Raw genomic sequence first — 18,851 nt, 5'->3', positions numbered from 1 at the left:
TCGAGAAATTGGGTACATTTGTTCAAACGAACCTTTTGAAACTGATCCCAGAACAGCAAATAGCTTATGACAGAATTATGGGTTGTATTTCTAGATGCACCTGGAAGTACAGGCAAAACTTTACTCATTTTTCTTACTTTGGCAACCTTACGATCATGATAAATTATTGCACAGGCAAGTGCAGCATTTGGAATTGTGGTTACTCCTTTGGATGTTGGCAGACAGTGCATTCAGCACTGAAATTTCCATTGAATAGCCAGACCGCAGACACACCAACAAGCAATCTCAACAAAAATTATGGAATGGGTAAAATACTGCTATAATGTCAACTCATTGTATGGGAAGAATGTCCTATGGTGCACAAAAAAGCATTGGAACCACTTCATCATACCCTCAGATATTTGAGAGAAAATGAAAAGTTCTTCTATAGCACACTTCTTTTACTCTCTGGTGATTTTCGGCATAACACTTTCACTAGCCTCTGGTGAACTTAATGCATGTCTCAAATCGTCAGTTTTTTGACAACACATACAGAAATTAACTTTGTAGACCAGTACACATGCATGAAGACCAGTATGCATGTACAACTACAACATGACACTCCATATTTCATAAATTTGTTTTGGATATTGTGAATGGCAAAATAGCCAATGAATCCACGTAATGCATCACATTGCAAACAAACTTCTCTAAATCACAGCAACCACAGACAACTTGATTCAAAAAGTTTCTCGAAAAAATCACACAGAACTACAAAAAACATCAATGACAGTACACTTGCTGTATTAGCAGCCAAAAACAACTATGTTAATGCCATTCAGCATTCAGAATGAATTATCAGAGGAAGCAACAATATATCAGTCTATCTATACTGTAATGAATCAAGATGAAGTTGTCCATTATCCAACTGAATTCTTGAATGTACTTGATTTGCCAGGCATGCTGCCACAAGTTTTAGTATTGGAAATTGGGATGTATATCATCCTTCTCGGAAACATAAATCCACCACAGCTTTGCAGTGGTACCAGGCTTTCAGTGAAAAAGACAATGAACAGTGTCACCAAAGTTAAAATTTTAAATTTACAGGAAAAGACATACTGTTGCTATACATCCCAATTCTGAAAAATATGTCATTCGAATTCAAATGATTGCAGCATTCAGTGTGACTTGCATTTGCAATGACAATCAACAATGCACAGGAACAATTACTATGAGTGTGGACTAAATTTGGCAAATCCATGCTTCTCCCATTGTGTGCTGTAAGTGGTTCACTCAAAAATTGGAAAACATTGTGATTTATTCACTTTTGCACCAGACGGAGATAAAAATTGTGTACCCAAAAGCATCAGAATTTAAATACAAACACTTTGTTTCTATGGTTGGCATTGCATCATATGCTGTGTACTTGGCTTGTAGAGGTATAATTGTTAGTTGTCTCACAAATAACACTGTCCATGTATTCTCTTAATGGATAGTAGCTGCCCATATTATATTGTTAGTTGTATCACAAATAACATTGTCCATGTACCGTATTTACTCGAATCTAAGCCGTACTGTTTTTCCGGTTTTTGTAATCCAAAAAACCACCTGCGGCTTAGAACCGAGTGCAAAGTAATCGAAAGTTCTGAAAAATGTTGGTAGGTGCCGTCACAACTAACTTCTGCCGTCGAATATATGTAGCGCTACACAGGCTTGCTTTGCAGTCACAAAGATAAATACTGGCGCCAAAACCTCTGCGTCAGTAAATAAATTTAAAAAAAAAGATGGAAGACGAGCTTTTTTCTCCGCCCCGACTTTCAACCCCTGCATTTTCATACATTATCCAATGAAGTAAATAAAAATTCCGTATTGTTCATCTTCGAATGTAGCGGCATTTCAATGTACTACAAAAATCCGATTGGCAAGACTGGGTTTTTTGTCAATATGGCCAACTCTACATTCTGAATTTTTTCCTACCTGTGAGAAGAGATGGTTGCTAATAGGAAATTTTATTAATTGTGAATCACATGCAGTATTCTCTTCACCACAAGAATAATATGAATATAAACATTATGCCATGTATTCTTTTGTGTTTGCTGCTATCTCATTTAAATCCTGTCTGCCTAATAAACTACGATCAATCCAAACCAGACGAAGCACGTGAAAAAGGAAGGGTACCCTTATAAATACCAACGGAGGGCCTGACGCATAGCAATGGCTACCTGGTAAAGCTTAACTGCTAAGCTTATGACTCGAACCAAACTACTGTAGCTGTATCGTCATTCATTTGACCTAAATTGTGTCTCATATTAAAATGAACCAACTTTGTTTCGATTTGGAGGTGCAGCCTAAAACTTTTCTCTCTCCTTGAATTTCGAGTCTCAAATTTCAGGTGCGGCTTAGATTCGGGAAAATTTTTTTCCTTGATTTCGAGTCTCATTTTTCAGGTGCAGCTTAGATTCGAGTAAATACGGTATTCTCTTAATGGATAGTAGCTGCTCATATTATATTGTTTGGTGTTTCTTATCTGTAAGATGTAATTTTTTTAAATTAAAATTCTAAAGTTTGAGAAAGTTAGATGCACCTTTCATATCAAAGTTTGTATGCTCCTGTAAGTTAGACTGACTTAATGTTTAGCTCTCTGTATTTATAGAATTACTGTTAGTTGCTCTTTCTTCTTTGATGCTAAAAATATTAAGGAGAGACTATGTAAAACAGTAACATACTTAAATAACAATGAATTTAACAAGGCCAGTATACCATTTCCCCTCCTGCATTTAGTTTTGTTTCAAATGGAAGATTTGTAAGTCACCCTTGAACTCAGATTTGTTGTTGTTGTTTGTTTTTGCTATCCATTACGGAAATCCAGTATGCTTGGTAAGTATAAAGATTTGCATATAAGTAAAAAAAAATATTTACAGCATTTATAAATGTAAAGACTTAAAAATATTACTAAATTATTAGATAATATTATATTTTGACAAACACTGAACTTGAATACATTATCTCACCACTACCCTAACAATGAAATTTTTAATCTGGCCACTGATCTTTGATAAACTATGTTTGATTCTCGTCTGTAATAGGACAGATATTTATATAGTAGTCCAATTATTGCCGAGGTTTCATCAGTGTCTGTCCCTCTACTTCCAGCTTTATCAGAACAGTAAAACTGCATTGCCAGTGCCATTTGGAACTATACAGTACTCCTTATTGAGAGGGATGCTTATACTAGAAGCAGCTGTGGCCACATCTGCTAGCATACTTTAATGTTGTCGTAGAAGTTCCAGCAATCAGACATTCAACTTACAAAAAGCCCAAAAACAACTTTCAGGTGTTCCAATAACATTTCATTTTTAATATAGTCATTTTCTGGCATAATGACACAATCTCAACCAATAAATAATAGTGAAATGGTTTTATAGAGAATGAATGAGACCTTTTATAGACAAAGTGGTAGGAGGCAAGAAGGCACACTAAAATAAAATAGTTTTTATCAAACTTTCTTCCATCTTAAAAGCAAAAGGTTGTTTATATATGTAGACACACATTTCCAGTATTTATTGGATGAGTGGCTGTCTTGATTGTCAGTTAATACCTTTGTTCCACCATCCAGAAATGTCCATTATCACAATAAATGTTTAAGATGTTTGTAAAGACTATTAGCAACTAAGAGCAATACTGAAAAAACTGCATTCTCACAAAGCTTTTATCAAAAACCCAATGTCTCAGGTGTCAAGCACTACGGAGCTGCCGGCGCCCAGTGAGTTCCTGCTGACAGCGGCAGACCTGCTGCAGCTGCGGCTGTCGGCCCGGCTGGTCGTGGTGAGCAGCAGCCACACGAGGGACCATCACGGCTGGGCAAGTGCTGATGGTGTGGTCGGCCTGACAAGGGCGCTGCTCGCTGCCGGCGCTCAATGTGTCTTGGTCTCACTCTGGCCTGTGCCGGACACGGCAGCACGCCTCCTACTCAGAGCTTTCTACTCTGCTCTCTTGCAGGTATGCATTCCAAAAAATACTTTTGATCTAATGATTGTATACATGATAGAAATTATTATGTTAAATATAATTATTTATTGTGAATAATTCACTTCCTATTGACCATCACCATTTTGGTCAGTCCTGGATATGAATGAAATATGTAAATGTATGTTTAACTGCCAGAATGTGTTATTACCACATCCTAAAAGTCTTCACCCCCTTGGCTGCAATGTACAGGGTGCGCAAGAATTCCCCCTATCGCCTTGTATCAAATGCTAATTGATTTTATTTGTTTTAGTGCAAGTATTTACTTACATATTAAGTGTTCAATACATCTGTTTGTTCCCCCTCGTGCTGTAAATATATTTCCATATTCTTCTTGACATATTTTTGAGCATGTCAGGTGTAGTAGTGCGAAATGCATCCTCAACAGCATTGCACAATTCTTCATTTGTATCATAATGACATGTCTTAATGATGCCCTGTAACGAAGTACCAGGTATGGTGAGGTCAGGACTAATTGGTGGCCATTTCAAGGGAGCTGGTATTGCTGATGAACCATGACATATCCACCATCCTGGAAATCATTCATTTAGAAACCGTGCACTGTAAGAGCGTAGTGAGGAGGTGCTCCATCTTGCTGCAGCCATAAGTATTCTGGAAGGCCCCTTTCCTCAAGCTGAAGCATTAACCATGTTTGCAACATGTAAATAATTTGCACCATTCTGAATCTCTTCAAAAAAGTATGGTCTAAGCAGATGTTGTGATGTCATCCCTGCCCATATCATTTGTGAGTGAGGTCCCTTTTTAACTCAGCTGTGTGATGATGATTCTCTTTGACTCAAACGTCGGAATTGGTAGCATGTGAGCTGCGATAAATTGCACATTCATCTGAAAACATAACCTTGGTATGGTTCACTGCATTTGGAAATTGAGTTAACAAAGCATTAACTCGTTTACAAATGTCAGTTGAAAAGGTCTGACCTTAAGGTCTTTTTTCATGTGTTGCCCTCGGTATACCGAGTTATGAAGCATGTTTATGTGTTAACTTCATAGGAGATTGTTAAATCAAAGCAGAGACTCTGGCTCATTTTTCTTCTTGTGCCTTCTTCCTTCCACTCTGTGGCCTGTAATTAACACTGCCAAAAGTAAAAGCTCATCTTTCTCAATCCAGAAGTGTTGCCTTCCGCAGTGCAGCCTTATTAGATATTTCCTGGAATGTTCCCATAATATGTATCATTGTCAGCTGTGTGTGTTGTCATTCATGCACCCATGCAGTTGTCATTAACTGCTCCTCAATAGTGTAACTATGACCGCTCACATTCGTATTGCTACAAATTAAAACTTGACTGCAACTGTGAAAACATGTAAACATGAATTCCAAAGGATTCCAACAATCGATAGCAAGTAATATTGCTACCATCCTGAATAGTAACATTTTATACTAAACACAGGTTACAGCGGTATGGGGACTTCTCACTCATACTGTACATTTATTTTTGGCGATTAGAGAGCAATTCATTTTGTGTAAGTGATATTTCCATATGTAAGTGTTTTTTCCCATTTGGTTCTATAATCTTGCATGTGGACACGTGTTCTTTGTTACACATATAGATTGTGGATAGAATTGTAGAACAGAAAACCCCATTAATCTGGCATCCAACAGTCCAGAACATCCAATAATCAAGCATCACTTCATACATACTGAATATTTCAGACACATTTGGTAGAATTTAGTCACACTCAGCAATGGTCACATGTCAAATAGCATCTGCCATGAATGAGTTTCCTATAGCAATTAAAACATCCTGTTTTATTAAAGTGTAATCACAATCAGTGCTGTTCTATATCACAATTACAGTTGTGTTTCTTATTGTTGTGGGAATGTTTTCTAAACTGAGCAACTCTGAAAACAAAGTGGAAGTGAAAAATAAACATGTTACGCTTATGATACAACAAAAGCTTGACATCATTAATCAGATTGAGAAAGGTAGGAATAGAAATAAAGTTATGGAAGAATATAAAGTTGTATATCCAACAATCTATGATATTAAAAAAATAAAGGCCAACCTTGAAAGTTTGCCTCATAGAGAGTTGCAGTACTGTGCCAAACGGTCTGAAGGAAACCGTGCAACTGGCACTATGATTATGGAAAAAATAAACAGTTCTGTGATGACTTGAGTTTATTAGAAACTGAATGTGTATTTGCTTATGGTTGGCTATAGTGATTTAAAACTTGTCATGGAATTTGGAAGCTTGATGTTGGTGGGGAGTTATGATCAGCAGATCAAAATGCATCTGAAGAATACAGAGAAACTTTCTGCAAGTTAAGCACCATAACTTACTTGCTAGTAAAATCTACAATGCCAATGAAATGAGTGTACTTTGTTGTTGTTTACCACGTCCAACTTTGGCAGTTAAAGATGAAAAGTGCACCAAAGGTTGCTTAAAAAAAAAAAAAAAAAAAAGAAAGAAAGAAAAGGGTCAGTTGACAGTTTTATTGTGGTCAAGTGCTTCAGGTGACCACATGCTGATTCCTTATGTTATTGGCAAGTAAAAAAAGACAAGGGATTTTAAAGACATTTTAATTAATTTTCCTGTAATTTATGGAGCCCATTCCAGTGCATGGGTAACTTCAGAATTGTTAGAATTGGTTTTCCAACAATTTTGTAACCTTCTGTAAGAAATAATTAAGGCAAAAAAGAAAAAAAAAATTATTTGCCCGAACAGAGAAAGGTTGTGTTGCTAAATAACTGCAGAGCTCACTCTTCAGCATCTGAATTGATCTCAGGGAATATATTCATCACGTATCTTCCAGCAAAAGTGACTTCTCTAATTCAGGCAATGGATCAATGAGTAATTAAAAATTATGGATTATTTACAGAGCTTCTTTTATTTAAGAGCTCATCAATTCAGACTGTTCATGGGTGGATTTTTTTAAAATTAACATTAAAATGTTTTTAGAACCATTTTGGTGTAGAATGAAATTAACTCTGCTTCTCTTCGGATGCCCTGGTGCAAACTCTGGCCAAAAGCCTACTAAGAAGAAACAGATTCCACTATTCCAATCGAAAATGCTGCTGTTCTTAAACAGCTAGATGTTGCTCAAAATGAAGTAAGGAATCTGCTGCAAGATGAAGTTTTGGACTGGATAGACATTGACAATAAAGAACTTGTATTCAAAAAGGTATTAGGTGAACTAATAGTAGAAAGTGTGACAGGGCCAAACAAGAATTTCAACAACCAGATATCAAATCCAGTGAAGAAGAAGGTGCTGACATGACAAACTCAACACCTTCACTTATCTGGAATGAAGCAACTGCTGCTATTGATAAACTTTTAAGATTTGCTGAAAGCAGCAAATTGTTCAAGACTGCAGAATTTGTAAATTTATGTACTATGCGCAACGAGTTTTTGAAGAAAAAATTGAACTCTTATTTCGAGTGAATAAAATATAGAAATTATGTATGTATTGTAGTGTGAAACATACACAGTAATATTTTACAGTATACTACTGTACTGTCCTGAATTTAATGTAAAATCTCAAAATTACAGCACAGGATGCGTGCAATGAATTTTTTTCATTTGTTCTCTAAAATGTTGTGTTGTACAGTACACATTTTTTTATCACTTTAACGGAAGTTGGGAATGTGCGATAAACAATCTGTCACTAGTTGGCCATTGTTTACCTCGTGTCTCCCTCGGTACACCACTTTTTTTAAAGATACTTGGTAATCTGGCATTTTCAGTAGCCAGCACCATCAAGGTCAGATTAGTGGATTTCTATTGTACAAAATCGCTTTGATAAGTTTATCTACATATATATTCTCAAAATGGGTGCAAAGCAATAGATTTTTTGTTTGCAATGTCAAACAGAAGAGATGTGGAGCAACTGTGCTTCCATTCTTCCACCATAGCAAGTGAGATAAACCAGAATTAGTGCTCATCTTTGGTGCATTGATGTTGATGAAATTTACTGAGTGAGAACAATAGCTGTAATTTTGTGTATGCGTCTTCATTGTGTGAACATTTAGTTGACTTAGAGTTTTTCCTTTGTGTACAGGTGAGTGATAGTACTGATATTCAATTTTTATTTGCTTTGATGGTTCCATAGAAATGTTTTAACTCTATTCACAGGGTTCACGTGTATCAAAAGCTCTAGCAGAAGCCATGCTAACTGTGCAACATACTAAGCATTTTGCTCATCCTGCCAACTGGGCTGGTTTCCTATTGGTAGGAACAGACGTGCGCCTATCAAACAAGGTGGCTCTCATGGGCCAGGCTCTGTGTGAACTCCTCAAGAGTCCTGACAAGTGTCGTGATGCTCTCAGAGTCACTCTCCATTTGGTAAGTAATTGCAGCTGTGGAGAATATTAGCAGGGCCATTCTTTAATCAATACTGAAGATGTACAATATATGCCAATGTTACAATAAGAATCTTTATTAGTTTCGTTCGTATCTTGAACCTTGACATGTTGCTCCCCTTATTGTCCTTTGTAACGATCTGTTTTAGTGTCAGATTATACTGCAGTTTTCTATTTTACTCATTTTATGTCTGTGCCATTGCAGATGAGGATAATATATCACTGCTTTGCAATGGTTTTTAAGTCTGTTGTCAAATAATTTGGCCCTCTTGCTTTGTCAAGTATGGTAAAAAAGTTTTCTTATTCTGTAGTTTTTTTGTGTCAGTCATCAGGACTGAGATCATATAGTGGTTAAGACATGGAAGTCACAACTGTGTTCAAATCTCCAAACTGCTATTCTGTTCTGGTTTTCAGTGGTTTTCATAAATTGCTCTGTTGAATACCCAGTTTACTTAGTGAATGTTAAACAATGTTATACATTCTTCTTGTTGTTCACCATTTTCTAACCACTCTCTCATTTTATGACCCTCTTCTACTTTTATCACCCTTTCGATGCAACTTTCTCTAGTTCTTTTTCATATATGAATTGTTTTATTTTCCATTAGTTAATATTACCTTTATTCCATTTGAGGATTACTCCTCCCCCTCCCTCCACCTCCTCCTCTCCCTCCTCCCTCCCCACCACCCCATGCCATCTTTCATATTTGTTGCCCTCCATAGAGGCCATTAAAAACCTGCTTCCCAATTGAATTTTGAATAACAGATTTTGAAAATATTATTGGCACTGTTACTGTTGTAAGTTCATGGAATGCTGATTCATTTCTTTACTGATTAACTTAAAATAAAATTTATCATTTCAGGTCGAAAAGTCACTGCAAAGAATCCACCGTGGCCAGAAGAATGCCATGTACACAACGCAAAAGAGCATAGAAAATAAAGTGGGCCATGTAAATGGATGGAAAGAGCTGTTGATGTCTGTGGGATTCAGATTTGAACCTGCAGCCAATGGCATTCCATCATCTGTGTTCTTTCCTCAGAGTGACCCAGAGGAAAGGTTAACTCAGTGTAGTGCCAGCTTGCAGGCTTTGTTAGGTAACAATATATTAAACTTGGAAATTCGTATCTGTGTTGTTACAGAATCTTAGAAAATGATAATGCCAAGAACAGTTGTGATCTGTAGAGATTGAGTACTTTGATTCCATAGTTTATTTAGTGTTAGTATTCTCACATAACAATTATCTCAGATCTCTACAAATATTTGTTTAAAAATTCAAGTACCTGAACTCTTGTAATATGAGTAAGTCTTGGTGTCATACTGAAAAAAGTACTATATTTTATAATGTCAACAAACAGATTCTAGGATATTACAGATAATCAGTCAATACAGTTTTACCACCTTACAAAAGTCAACAGTAATTTTATATAATTGTTCTTAAAACTGCTTTTAACACTGTCAATTCATGGCCAAGTTTGACATAAAGGATGTCTGCACCATTCTTTACTGTTCTATTACTTCTCACCCTTTCTATAAAGAACTTTTCTATCTGAACTTTTTTATCTGTCTAGCATTTTCTCTCTCAAATTCTACTTTCTTCGTTTCATTCATGATTTCCTGGTGTTTTGAGCATGGTTCTTACTCTGAAGATGGAGCTATTTCCTACATGTATATTCCACAGAGGTAGCAACCTTCTTAGCAGTTGATGTGGTTCATGGAAACAGCCTTTGATTATGACACAGTCACACTGGTTTGCTACTCAATGATCCATTCTAGAAGGAACATATGTAGCCCTCATTTAAGAAATCCTTGTGTTTATTTGGGTTCAGTAAACTGGGAAAATAACATACATTCTAAATTATGATAAACAAACTAAAAATTTAACCTCACATGAAATTCTGACATTCATTAACAATGCAACATTAAGTATGTGAGGTTCCTATGATTCCTGCATCTCCGCTATGCCTTGGATGTTTTATTAATGTGTTTCATAACAGTGTTCTTTTTATCTTCTGTTATTATAAACACAAATGTAATTATATGATAATCTAAATGATTAATGGAAAATCTCATATAAAGATGTGAAACAAATACTAACAAAGAGATAGAGGAGCTGGCCAATACTTACCTCAGCTCAGTACAGCCGATAGATACACATAAAACAGAACTGAAAATTTACATTCCTAGCTTTCGGAACAAATGTTCCTTCATCAGGGAGGAGAGAGGGGAAAGAAAGGGAAGAAGGGAAAGGAGATTCAGTTACTCACAACCCAGGTTATGAAGCAACAGGGAAAGGAAAATGGGAGGGTAGCAAGGATGGAGGCATGGTTGTCAGAGGGAAGCCAAAGATATTCTACTGTAAGTACTGTGCCAGCTTCAAACCAAAGAGGATGCATACAGAAGTATAAAGTATAAAGATAAACACAACTATGTAGGATGAAAAGATGCGTGAATGGCTAAAGAGGAAAGGGAAAGAGGAGAAGACTGAAGAGTGAATGGGAGTGAGGTTGTTTAACGTAGGTTCAGTCCAGGGGGATGGCGGGATGAAAGGATGTGTTGGAGTGCAAGTTCCCATCTCCGCAGTTCAGAGGGACTGGTGTTGGGTGGGAGGAGCCAAATGGCACATACGGTGTAGCAGGTTCCTAGGTCCCTAGAATTATGCTGGAGGGCATGCTCCGCTACTGGGTATTGGGCATCTCCTAGGCGGACAGTTCGTCTGTGTCCGTTCATGCGCTCAGCCAGTTTAGTTGTTGTCATGCCGATGTAAAAGGCTGTGCAGTGCAGGCATGTCAGTTGATAAATGACATGTGTAGTTTCACACGTAGCCCTGCCTTCAATTGTGTATGTTTTACCAGTAGTGGGGCTGGAGTAGGTGGTTGTGGGGGGATGCATGGGGCACGTTTTGCAGCGGGGTCGGTTACAGAGGTAGGAACCGCTGGGTAGAGAAGGTAGTCTGGGAATATTGTAGGGTTTAACAAGGATGTTACGGAGGTTAGGGGGGCGACGAAAGGCAACTCTGGGTGGTGTGGGGAGAATTTTGTCAAGGGATGATCTCATTTCAGGGGTTGACTTGAGAAAGTCATATCCCTGGCAGAGTAATTTGTTGATGTTTTCGAGGCCAGGATAATATTGAGTGACAAGGGGGATGCTTCTGTGTGGTCTGGGGGTAGGAACATTGTTGTTTAACGGGGAGGAATGTATTGCTCGGGAAATCTGTTCAACAACAATGTTCCTACCCCCAGACCACACAGAAGCATCCCCCTTGTCACTCAATATTATCCTGGCCTCGAAAACATCAACAAATTACTCTGCCAGGGATATGACTTTCTCAAGTCAACCCCTGAAATGAGATCATCCCTTGACAAAATTCTCCCCACACCACCCAGAGTTGCCTTTCGTCGCCCCCCTAACCTCCGTAACATCCTTGTTAAACCCTACAATATTCCCAGACTACCTTCTCTACCCAGCGGTTCCTACCTCTGTAACCGACCCCGCTGCAAAACGTGCCCCATGCATCCCCCCACAACCACCTACTCCAGCCCCACTACTGGTAAAACATACACAATTGAAGGCAGGGCTACGTGTGAAACTACACATGTCATTTATCAACTGACATGCCTGCACTGCACAGCCTTTTACATCGGCATGACAACAACTAAACTGGCTGAGCGCATGAACGGACACAGACGAACTGTCCGCCTAGGAGATGCCCAATACCCAGTAGCGGAGCATGCCCTCCAGCATAATTCTAGGGACCTAGGAACCTGCTACACCGTATGTGCCATTTGGCTCCTCCCACCCAACACCAGTCCCTCTGAACTGCGGAGATGGGAACTTGCACTCCAACACATCCTTTCATCCCGCCATCCCCCTGGACTGAACCTACGTTAAACAACCTCACTCCCATTCACTCTTCAGTCTTCTCCTCTTTCCCTTTCCTCTTTAGCCATTCACGCATCTTTTCATCCTACATAGTTGTGTTTATCTTTATACTTTATACTTCTGTATGCATCCTCTTTGGTTTGAAGCTGGCACAGTACTTACAGTAGAATATCTTTGGCTTCCCTCTGACAACCATGCCTCCATCCTTGCTACCCTCCCATTTTCCTTTCCCTGTTGCTTCATAACCTGGGTTGTGAGTAACTGAATCTCCTTTCCCTTCTTCCCTTTCTTTCCCCTCTCTCCTCCCTGATGAAGGAACATTTGTTCCGAAAGCTAGGAATGTAAATTTTCAGTTCTGTTTTATGTGTATCTATCGGCTGTACTGAGCTGAGGTAAGTACTGGCCAGCCCCTCTATCTCTTTGTTTATATGATAATCTAACAGTCTGCACACTGAGTAGATACTGTGCACGTGAATATTACATTGTTCAACAGAGTAATAAAAATACAATTAAATATAAAACTTCAAAAATAGTCAAAAATTAAAATATTAGGCAAAGTAGAGATGAAAAAATTGTCTTATCAGTATAAAAGATGGCAACAGGTTCTCAAGGAAAACCATCTTTTACTTTCAGAAACAGTAGTTCATTCTGTTGGAGAAGAAAGGAAAGTGTAAAAGTGAATGATGTTGAAAATGTAATTAAAATGGAGACAGATAACATTGTGTTTGAATAGAGAACTGCACCAAGAAAAGTATAGAGCAGTAAGATGGCACAAAAGTTAACAGTGGGGTGTGCCAAATAAGATTCATCAACTGTCACATTAGAAAAAAAAGCTGCAAAAAATGAGGCAGAGGCAGTTGACATGTGAGAGATGAGCACACAACAAGCTGGAAACTGTACAAGAAGTAGGCAGAGGGTCAATAGAAATTTCAGGAGGGCGAAAAAATAAAGGAAATAATAATACTGGATGAAACAATGATGAAACAGAGTAGGGAGGAAACGATGACAGAAAGAAAGCAATGCAAAGTGCCAAGAATTTTCTGAAGATTGGCATGGTCATGCAGTCACTTGACAGAGTGCTGCATGTTATGTGTACACACTAACTATGTGTACTTATTCATCATGTCATTCATGTGGAATGATTGTACATGAGCTGTTATAGAATACAGATAATACTACTCTGATAAAGTAGCTATAATGGAATGTGCATACAACAGATTTTTCAGTAGTATCAGTGGTCTGGCAGAGAAAGAAGTTGGAAATGAGACCATAAAATCTCACAAGGCAGTTCTGAGTGTATGGGCAGATAACAAACTGATATTCTGGTTGAGTAAGTAGACTTTTAAACAAAGCAGGCCTCTTTCCAGAATAATATTTTAGAAAATCACACTCATTTCAGAGTAAGTACTACCTACCTGCCTCACTGATCTTTTAGCGTGTATCCAAGCAGCATCTCTTATGTTATCCAAGTTTCTTCGTGCCACACTGCATTGTTTTCTGCAGTCCTCACAACATTATTGTGAAATCGTATGCTCCTTAAGTCCATTTACCATATAGTTTGTGTTCTTGTGAATTACTTCATGCAGTACTTACACTTTGCCCCCAAAATCGACACTGTCTTCTCATAAAATGGGGGCCATGTGTTAGAGTATTTACATCAGATATTGCATCCAGTGCAGTGATATTCAGCTTTAAACATGAACATGACTGCCATTTACAATCTACGAGAATAAATTGATGCATGCAAATAGTTTGTACACCAATTATACACTTTACTATTACCTCTCATCTACCTTCTGAAATGCCACAGAAACACTCTTGAAGACTTTGCTGGGGCAGTGCACAAAAAAAAGGGGGGGCTTCTGCTACACAACCACAGTCAAAGTTTAGTCATCGTCACATCTCTAGTGACATATTAAAATAAACCTTCATGACATTTGAAGACTGCGACTTGAATTTTGATCTTTGCCATTTGCAGGCAGTGTTCTGACATATAGATCTGTCCTGTGCCTTAGTTGTTCTCTTTCATATGTTTCTTTCCCAGGCATACTATACCTACCAGACGTGCAGGATAGCCTCTGTGGAGCTTGAAAAAGTAAGAATGCCATTGAGGGATTAAAGTTGTGAGTCATTCTGTGATGCATCTCCAGAAAATGCAACATATTTGAGGGGTAGACCATCACCAAGATGGTTATGTGGAAACTCACTCCACATCAAGGGTTTTGTTACTGCTAAGGAAATCTTGATTTCACTTGTTTCCATCGTCCTGGTGACTAGCTAACCCTCACACACTGTTTTTTACTGTTTATGTTTCTCTTCTTATCCTTTGCTTCTCTTTCCCCTTCTTTTCATGTTGTGTTGTACTTCAACCTAATTTAATTTCTCTTGTAGACTTTTATTCTTATATTTGATTGTATATTGTTTCTATCATTTTTATGAACACTTGGCCTTCCTGCTTCCATTTATATCTGATTCATTAATGACCCTTTCTATTCCTTTTCCTTGGCATTGTTTTATCCTTTGATCACTGTTTAATCTAATGTACCACCCCTGCATTTCTGTCTCCAGCAGTCTAAATGATAAAATCCATATGTCTCCAGATTCTTTTCTTTCTCTCTGCTCCAGCAGAAGGAATTAATTGCAAATGAAAACTTTAAGCTGTGGCTGTAGAATTACTACTGTCTTTAATATCAGTAAATATAAGTATTATACACTTTTATTCAATTGGGCTACATCACATATGTGTAAGTGCTACATTGCTGTTCCTGTCTGCAGGTTTAACAGGTACATCTTTGTATGCTCTGTCTAAACTCATGTCGAATGTGGAAGTGGCAGATGACATCATTGGAGTCATACGACAAGTTATAGGACAGTTCAGCATGAAGAATCCTGAAACAGATAGTGTAGAAATACCTATCAGTGTGAAACTATGGAGGGTTCCTGGCTGCCATGAATTACTTGCTTCCCTAGGTATGATCCTTTTGTAATTTTAATTTGCTTTCTGATTAAAATATAGTAACAGGATCAAATATTGCATGAAAACACAGCTGCTCACAACCCTCAGTTCTCTGAAATTGAGGCACACAGTATGATTAACAAATAAAAGCAGCTCTGCTGCCCAACATTTAGTTAACTGTTCTTTATACACAACACACCACTTCCGGCAGTACCTTTTCAGTTAGAGTAATGGCGATACATATGTATAATAAAGAGTACAAAAACATGCACCAAAGAGAAGATGGTGGTAGGTAACATAACTTGTCAACATTAAATTATTAGTTCCTAATCTGTGGCTGAAAAATAGTTGAAACATTACATCTTTCCAAAAATAATCAGATGTGTAATGTCTAAAAAAGAGGTTATGTTGTAAGTAGTACGTTTTGGCACAAGTCATCATAAACTGGATGTCATAACAACGTTGTTTTGCAGAGTGTGGAATGTTGTTTATAATGTGAAAATTGCCAACAATTATGTGTACTTATGAATAATCCATCCATCCATTTCAGTACCCTTCATCCAACCTATGTTGGGTTGTAACTTGCATGCTGTGTCTCCAGTTACTCAGAGGAACAACCATACGTGCATATAGGCTGTTATTAAGATGGGGTCACCACTCCCAAAAACATTTTAAATCTCCTTACTGCCCCCTCCCCTCCCCCACCACCCACTCTCTCAGTAAATTTGGGCTCAAAAGTTGGTGAAATGATCTCCAATTGTCCTTATGCCAATAGAATAAAAATTTTTGTATGTCTTCTGTGTGCCATAAATAATACTGAGCATTTGTTTTGTAATGTAAATGAACAGATAAAAAAATTTACTCACCAAGCGGTGGCAGGGGAACATATACACAAAAGGATTGAACTTTCACAAGCTTTTGGAACCAGTGGCTCCTTCTTCTGGTGGAAGAGTTGAAGGGAAAGGAAGAGGGGATGAAGGAAAAGGACTGGAGAGGTTTAGGGAAATGGATACAGTTTAGAAAAGTCACCTAGAACCGTAGTTCAGGGCAGACTTACCGGATGGGATGAGAAGGAAGGAAAAATATTTGTTTTGTTTGTTATGTATGTCATTAAGAAATATGAAACCAAGCCACATACTAGCTTTTCAATGTTGCATGTGCAACTGCACTGCCATCTAAACGCAGCATGTTTGCAGTTACCACTCTTCACCATCCTCTGCTCAGAAAGGATGGCATGGTAGTGGGAGAACTGTGCAGTGAGATGAGAGAAGTTCCCACACACATGTGCGAGAGTACTGCCCCTGTGCAGAATTGTTGGCTATCTGCCACTGTGTCTCAAAGTGTTTGCGAATCATATAACTGAGGTGGGAGATAGGAAAAAACTGAGTATTTCCCTCGATGAATGTGGAAAACCACTTAAAAACTACATCCAGGCTGGCCAGCACACCGGCCCTCATCATTAATCCACCAGGCAGATTTGATACAGGGTCAACATGCCTCACTGTGTTCCAGAAGCGGGCACTTCAATGTGCTCAGCTATCCAGGTGATCGCCTAGAAGTATTGTAAAGTTTAAATTTCATGAAGCATATATTGTATTGTGAGAAAGTTTTGGTTCAGTTTTTGTTAATTTGTGCCATTTACCTAGTTGTATGAATGCTGCAGAAATATATAATTTACATTAAAGTGATGGATACATTATTTGTTTTAGGTTTTGACCTCATGGAAGTTGGCCAAGATGAGGTTACTTTAAGAACAGGCAAGCAGGCAAACAGAAGAAACATTCAGTTTGTTCTCCAGGCCTTACTTGCATTATTTGGTAAGCACATTTGTGTTTGTTTTGCCTTGTATTTTACAAAATGTGCCAAGAAGTAATTAGTCACAACTCATTAAATATTGTATTCTCTGTTACACTTTGACTTCTCTTTCAACATATGCTCTGAATTGTCTACAATGAATCAGTAGTCTTGTTATTAGACAGTGTAAGAAACTAACCCAATCATTGCATTTAGAGCAAGCATACCAGTACACCAGAAATTCTTTGTGATAAATCACCAACTTTGTAGTAATCAACAAAGACCTTTACCCTAATCAGCAAATATAATGTCCAGTGAGTACACTGCACCACTCTAGGAATTAGCCAAGTTAGCATTTGATATACCACAGCTTTCTTTAGAGAACTGTAAACAAAATGCATGCATGCATATTCTACTTCATCTAAGAAGCAAATCTTAGCAAACTGCCTATTGGCTTCTGTCTCGGGTTCTTAGGCCGATGTTCATCTAATGATTTTACTGATGTTTCACTAGTATTAGTGGCTGGCACTGTCAAAGCTTCACCTTCCATTGCCGGTGGTGAACTGGAGCCAAGCTCGTGGCCGCAGACTATATGTACCTGGCGTACCAACGTCCGAGGGCTTCTCCGCACTCATTTCCGGTTCTCCTCTTGCTACATGCGACGGTCATTTGCTGCAGTATGGGAAGCCAGGAACCATTTACCTTAAGGCTTTCCTCTTTCTTGTTGAAGCTGTTCGTGTGTTTTTGTATTTCTACAGCTTCTCTGAACAAGCGGATGTGATAATGCTTCTCTACAGCCAGAACTTCCACGTCAGCAAATTTTATTACATGGTCGGTCTCACTCAGACTCTGCCATGGCCAATTTCTCCACCTGCCCCAACCTGCTATGCCGCTCATGTTCTTTGATCCTGGTGTTGATTGATCATCCAGTCATTCTGACATAAACTTTTCTGCATGTGCATGGTATACGGTATATTCCTGACAATGCAATTGGGTCCCTTTTCTCCTTTGCTGATCTAAGACACTCTTTGATCTTCCTTGTCGGTTTGAAAATCGTCTTTATGCCGTGTTTGCTCAATGTACGGCCAGTTCTGTCTGTCACTCTGGGAATGTATGGCACGCAAACAGCTTCAACAAGAAAGAAGAAAGCCTTAAGGTAAACAGATCCTGGCTTCCCGTACTGCAGCAAATGACCGTCGCAGGTAGCAATAGGAGAACTGTGCCAGAAATGAGCGTGTAGAAGCCCTCGGATGTTGGCGCGCCATGTACATATAGTCTGCTGCCATGAACTCGGCTCAGTTCACCTCTGGCAATGGAGGGTGAAGCTTTGACAATGCCAGCCACTCCTGCTGGCGAAACATCAGTAAAATCATCAGATGAACGTCGGCCGAAGAACCCGAGACAGAAGCCAATAGGCAGTTTGTCAACAAGTGGCTAAGAAAGCCTTAATAATTTTGTAAATCTTAGTCTCAACATTTTGTCCTCTCTTGTTTATTAAAAGAGAAAAGAAAAAAACAACCTGATGTGTAAAGTGAATCTAATCTGCTTACTTTTTCCATCTGGCTTTTGGCTCTGATGGAAATGCTTTTGAATAAAGCAATTAGCAAAGTAAAGTGAACAGCTGTCAGATGTGAAGACAGAGGTAAGTGAGTTATGTAAGAAGAAAATACAAAGTAATGTGAAATATACAACACCAGAAAAGATGAGTCAGGGAGGTTAAAGGAAGAAAAATTGATTTGTCATGGAAAAATAAAGTGTTTTGATTCTTAATACCACAAGCAGAATATTTAGCATCTGTAATTACATGTTTTATGGTGGGTGATTTTTTGACAACAACAGCTCCTCTTAAAACATCTTGACAGATTAAAGCTGTGTGCCAGACTGAGATTTGAACTTAGGA

General features: G+C 38.3%; 1 protein-coding gene across 1 annotated transcript in view; it reads left to right on the top strand.

Annotated features, from left to right (window-relative positions):
- LOC126204308 (tetratricopeptide repeat protein 28) overlaps window positions 1-18,851 on the top strand; it is a 131,258-nt gene that overhangs the window by 101,789 nt on the left and 10,618 nt on the right. The window contains exons 24-28 of the mRNA XM_049938694.1: window positions 3,712-3,978; window positions 8,098-8,307; window positions 9,185-9,416; window positions 14,977-15,171; window positions 16,867-16,974. Of these exons, the coding sequence (XP_049794651.1) occupies window positions 3,712-3,978; window positions 8,098-8,307; window positions 9,185-9,416; window positions 14,977-15,171; window positions 16,867-16,974 (1,012 nt within the window). The remainder of the gene's footprint in view (window positions 1-3,711; window positions 3,979-8,097; window positions 8,308-9,184; window positions 9,417-14,976; window positions 15,172-16,866; window positions 16,975-18,851) is intronic.

The sequence above is a fragment of the Schistocerca nitens genome, chromosome 9 (assembly GCF_023898315.1).
Source record: "Schistocerca nitens isolate TAMUIC-IGC-003100 chromosome 9, iqSchNite1.1, whole genome shotgun sequence".
Lineage (NCBI taxonomy): Eukaryota > Metazoa > Arthropoda > Insecta > Orthoptera > Acrididae > Schistocerca > Schistocerca nitens.
This window is presented reverse-complemented; position numbering and strand designations above follow the sequence as displayed.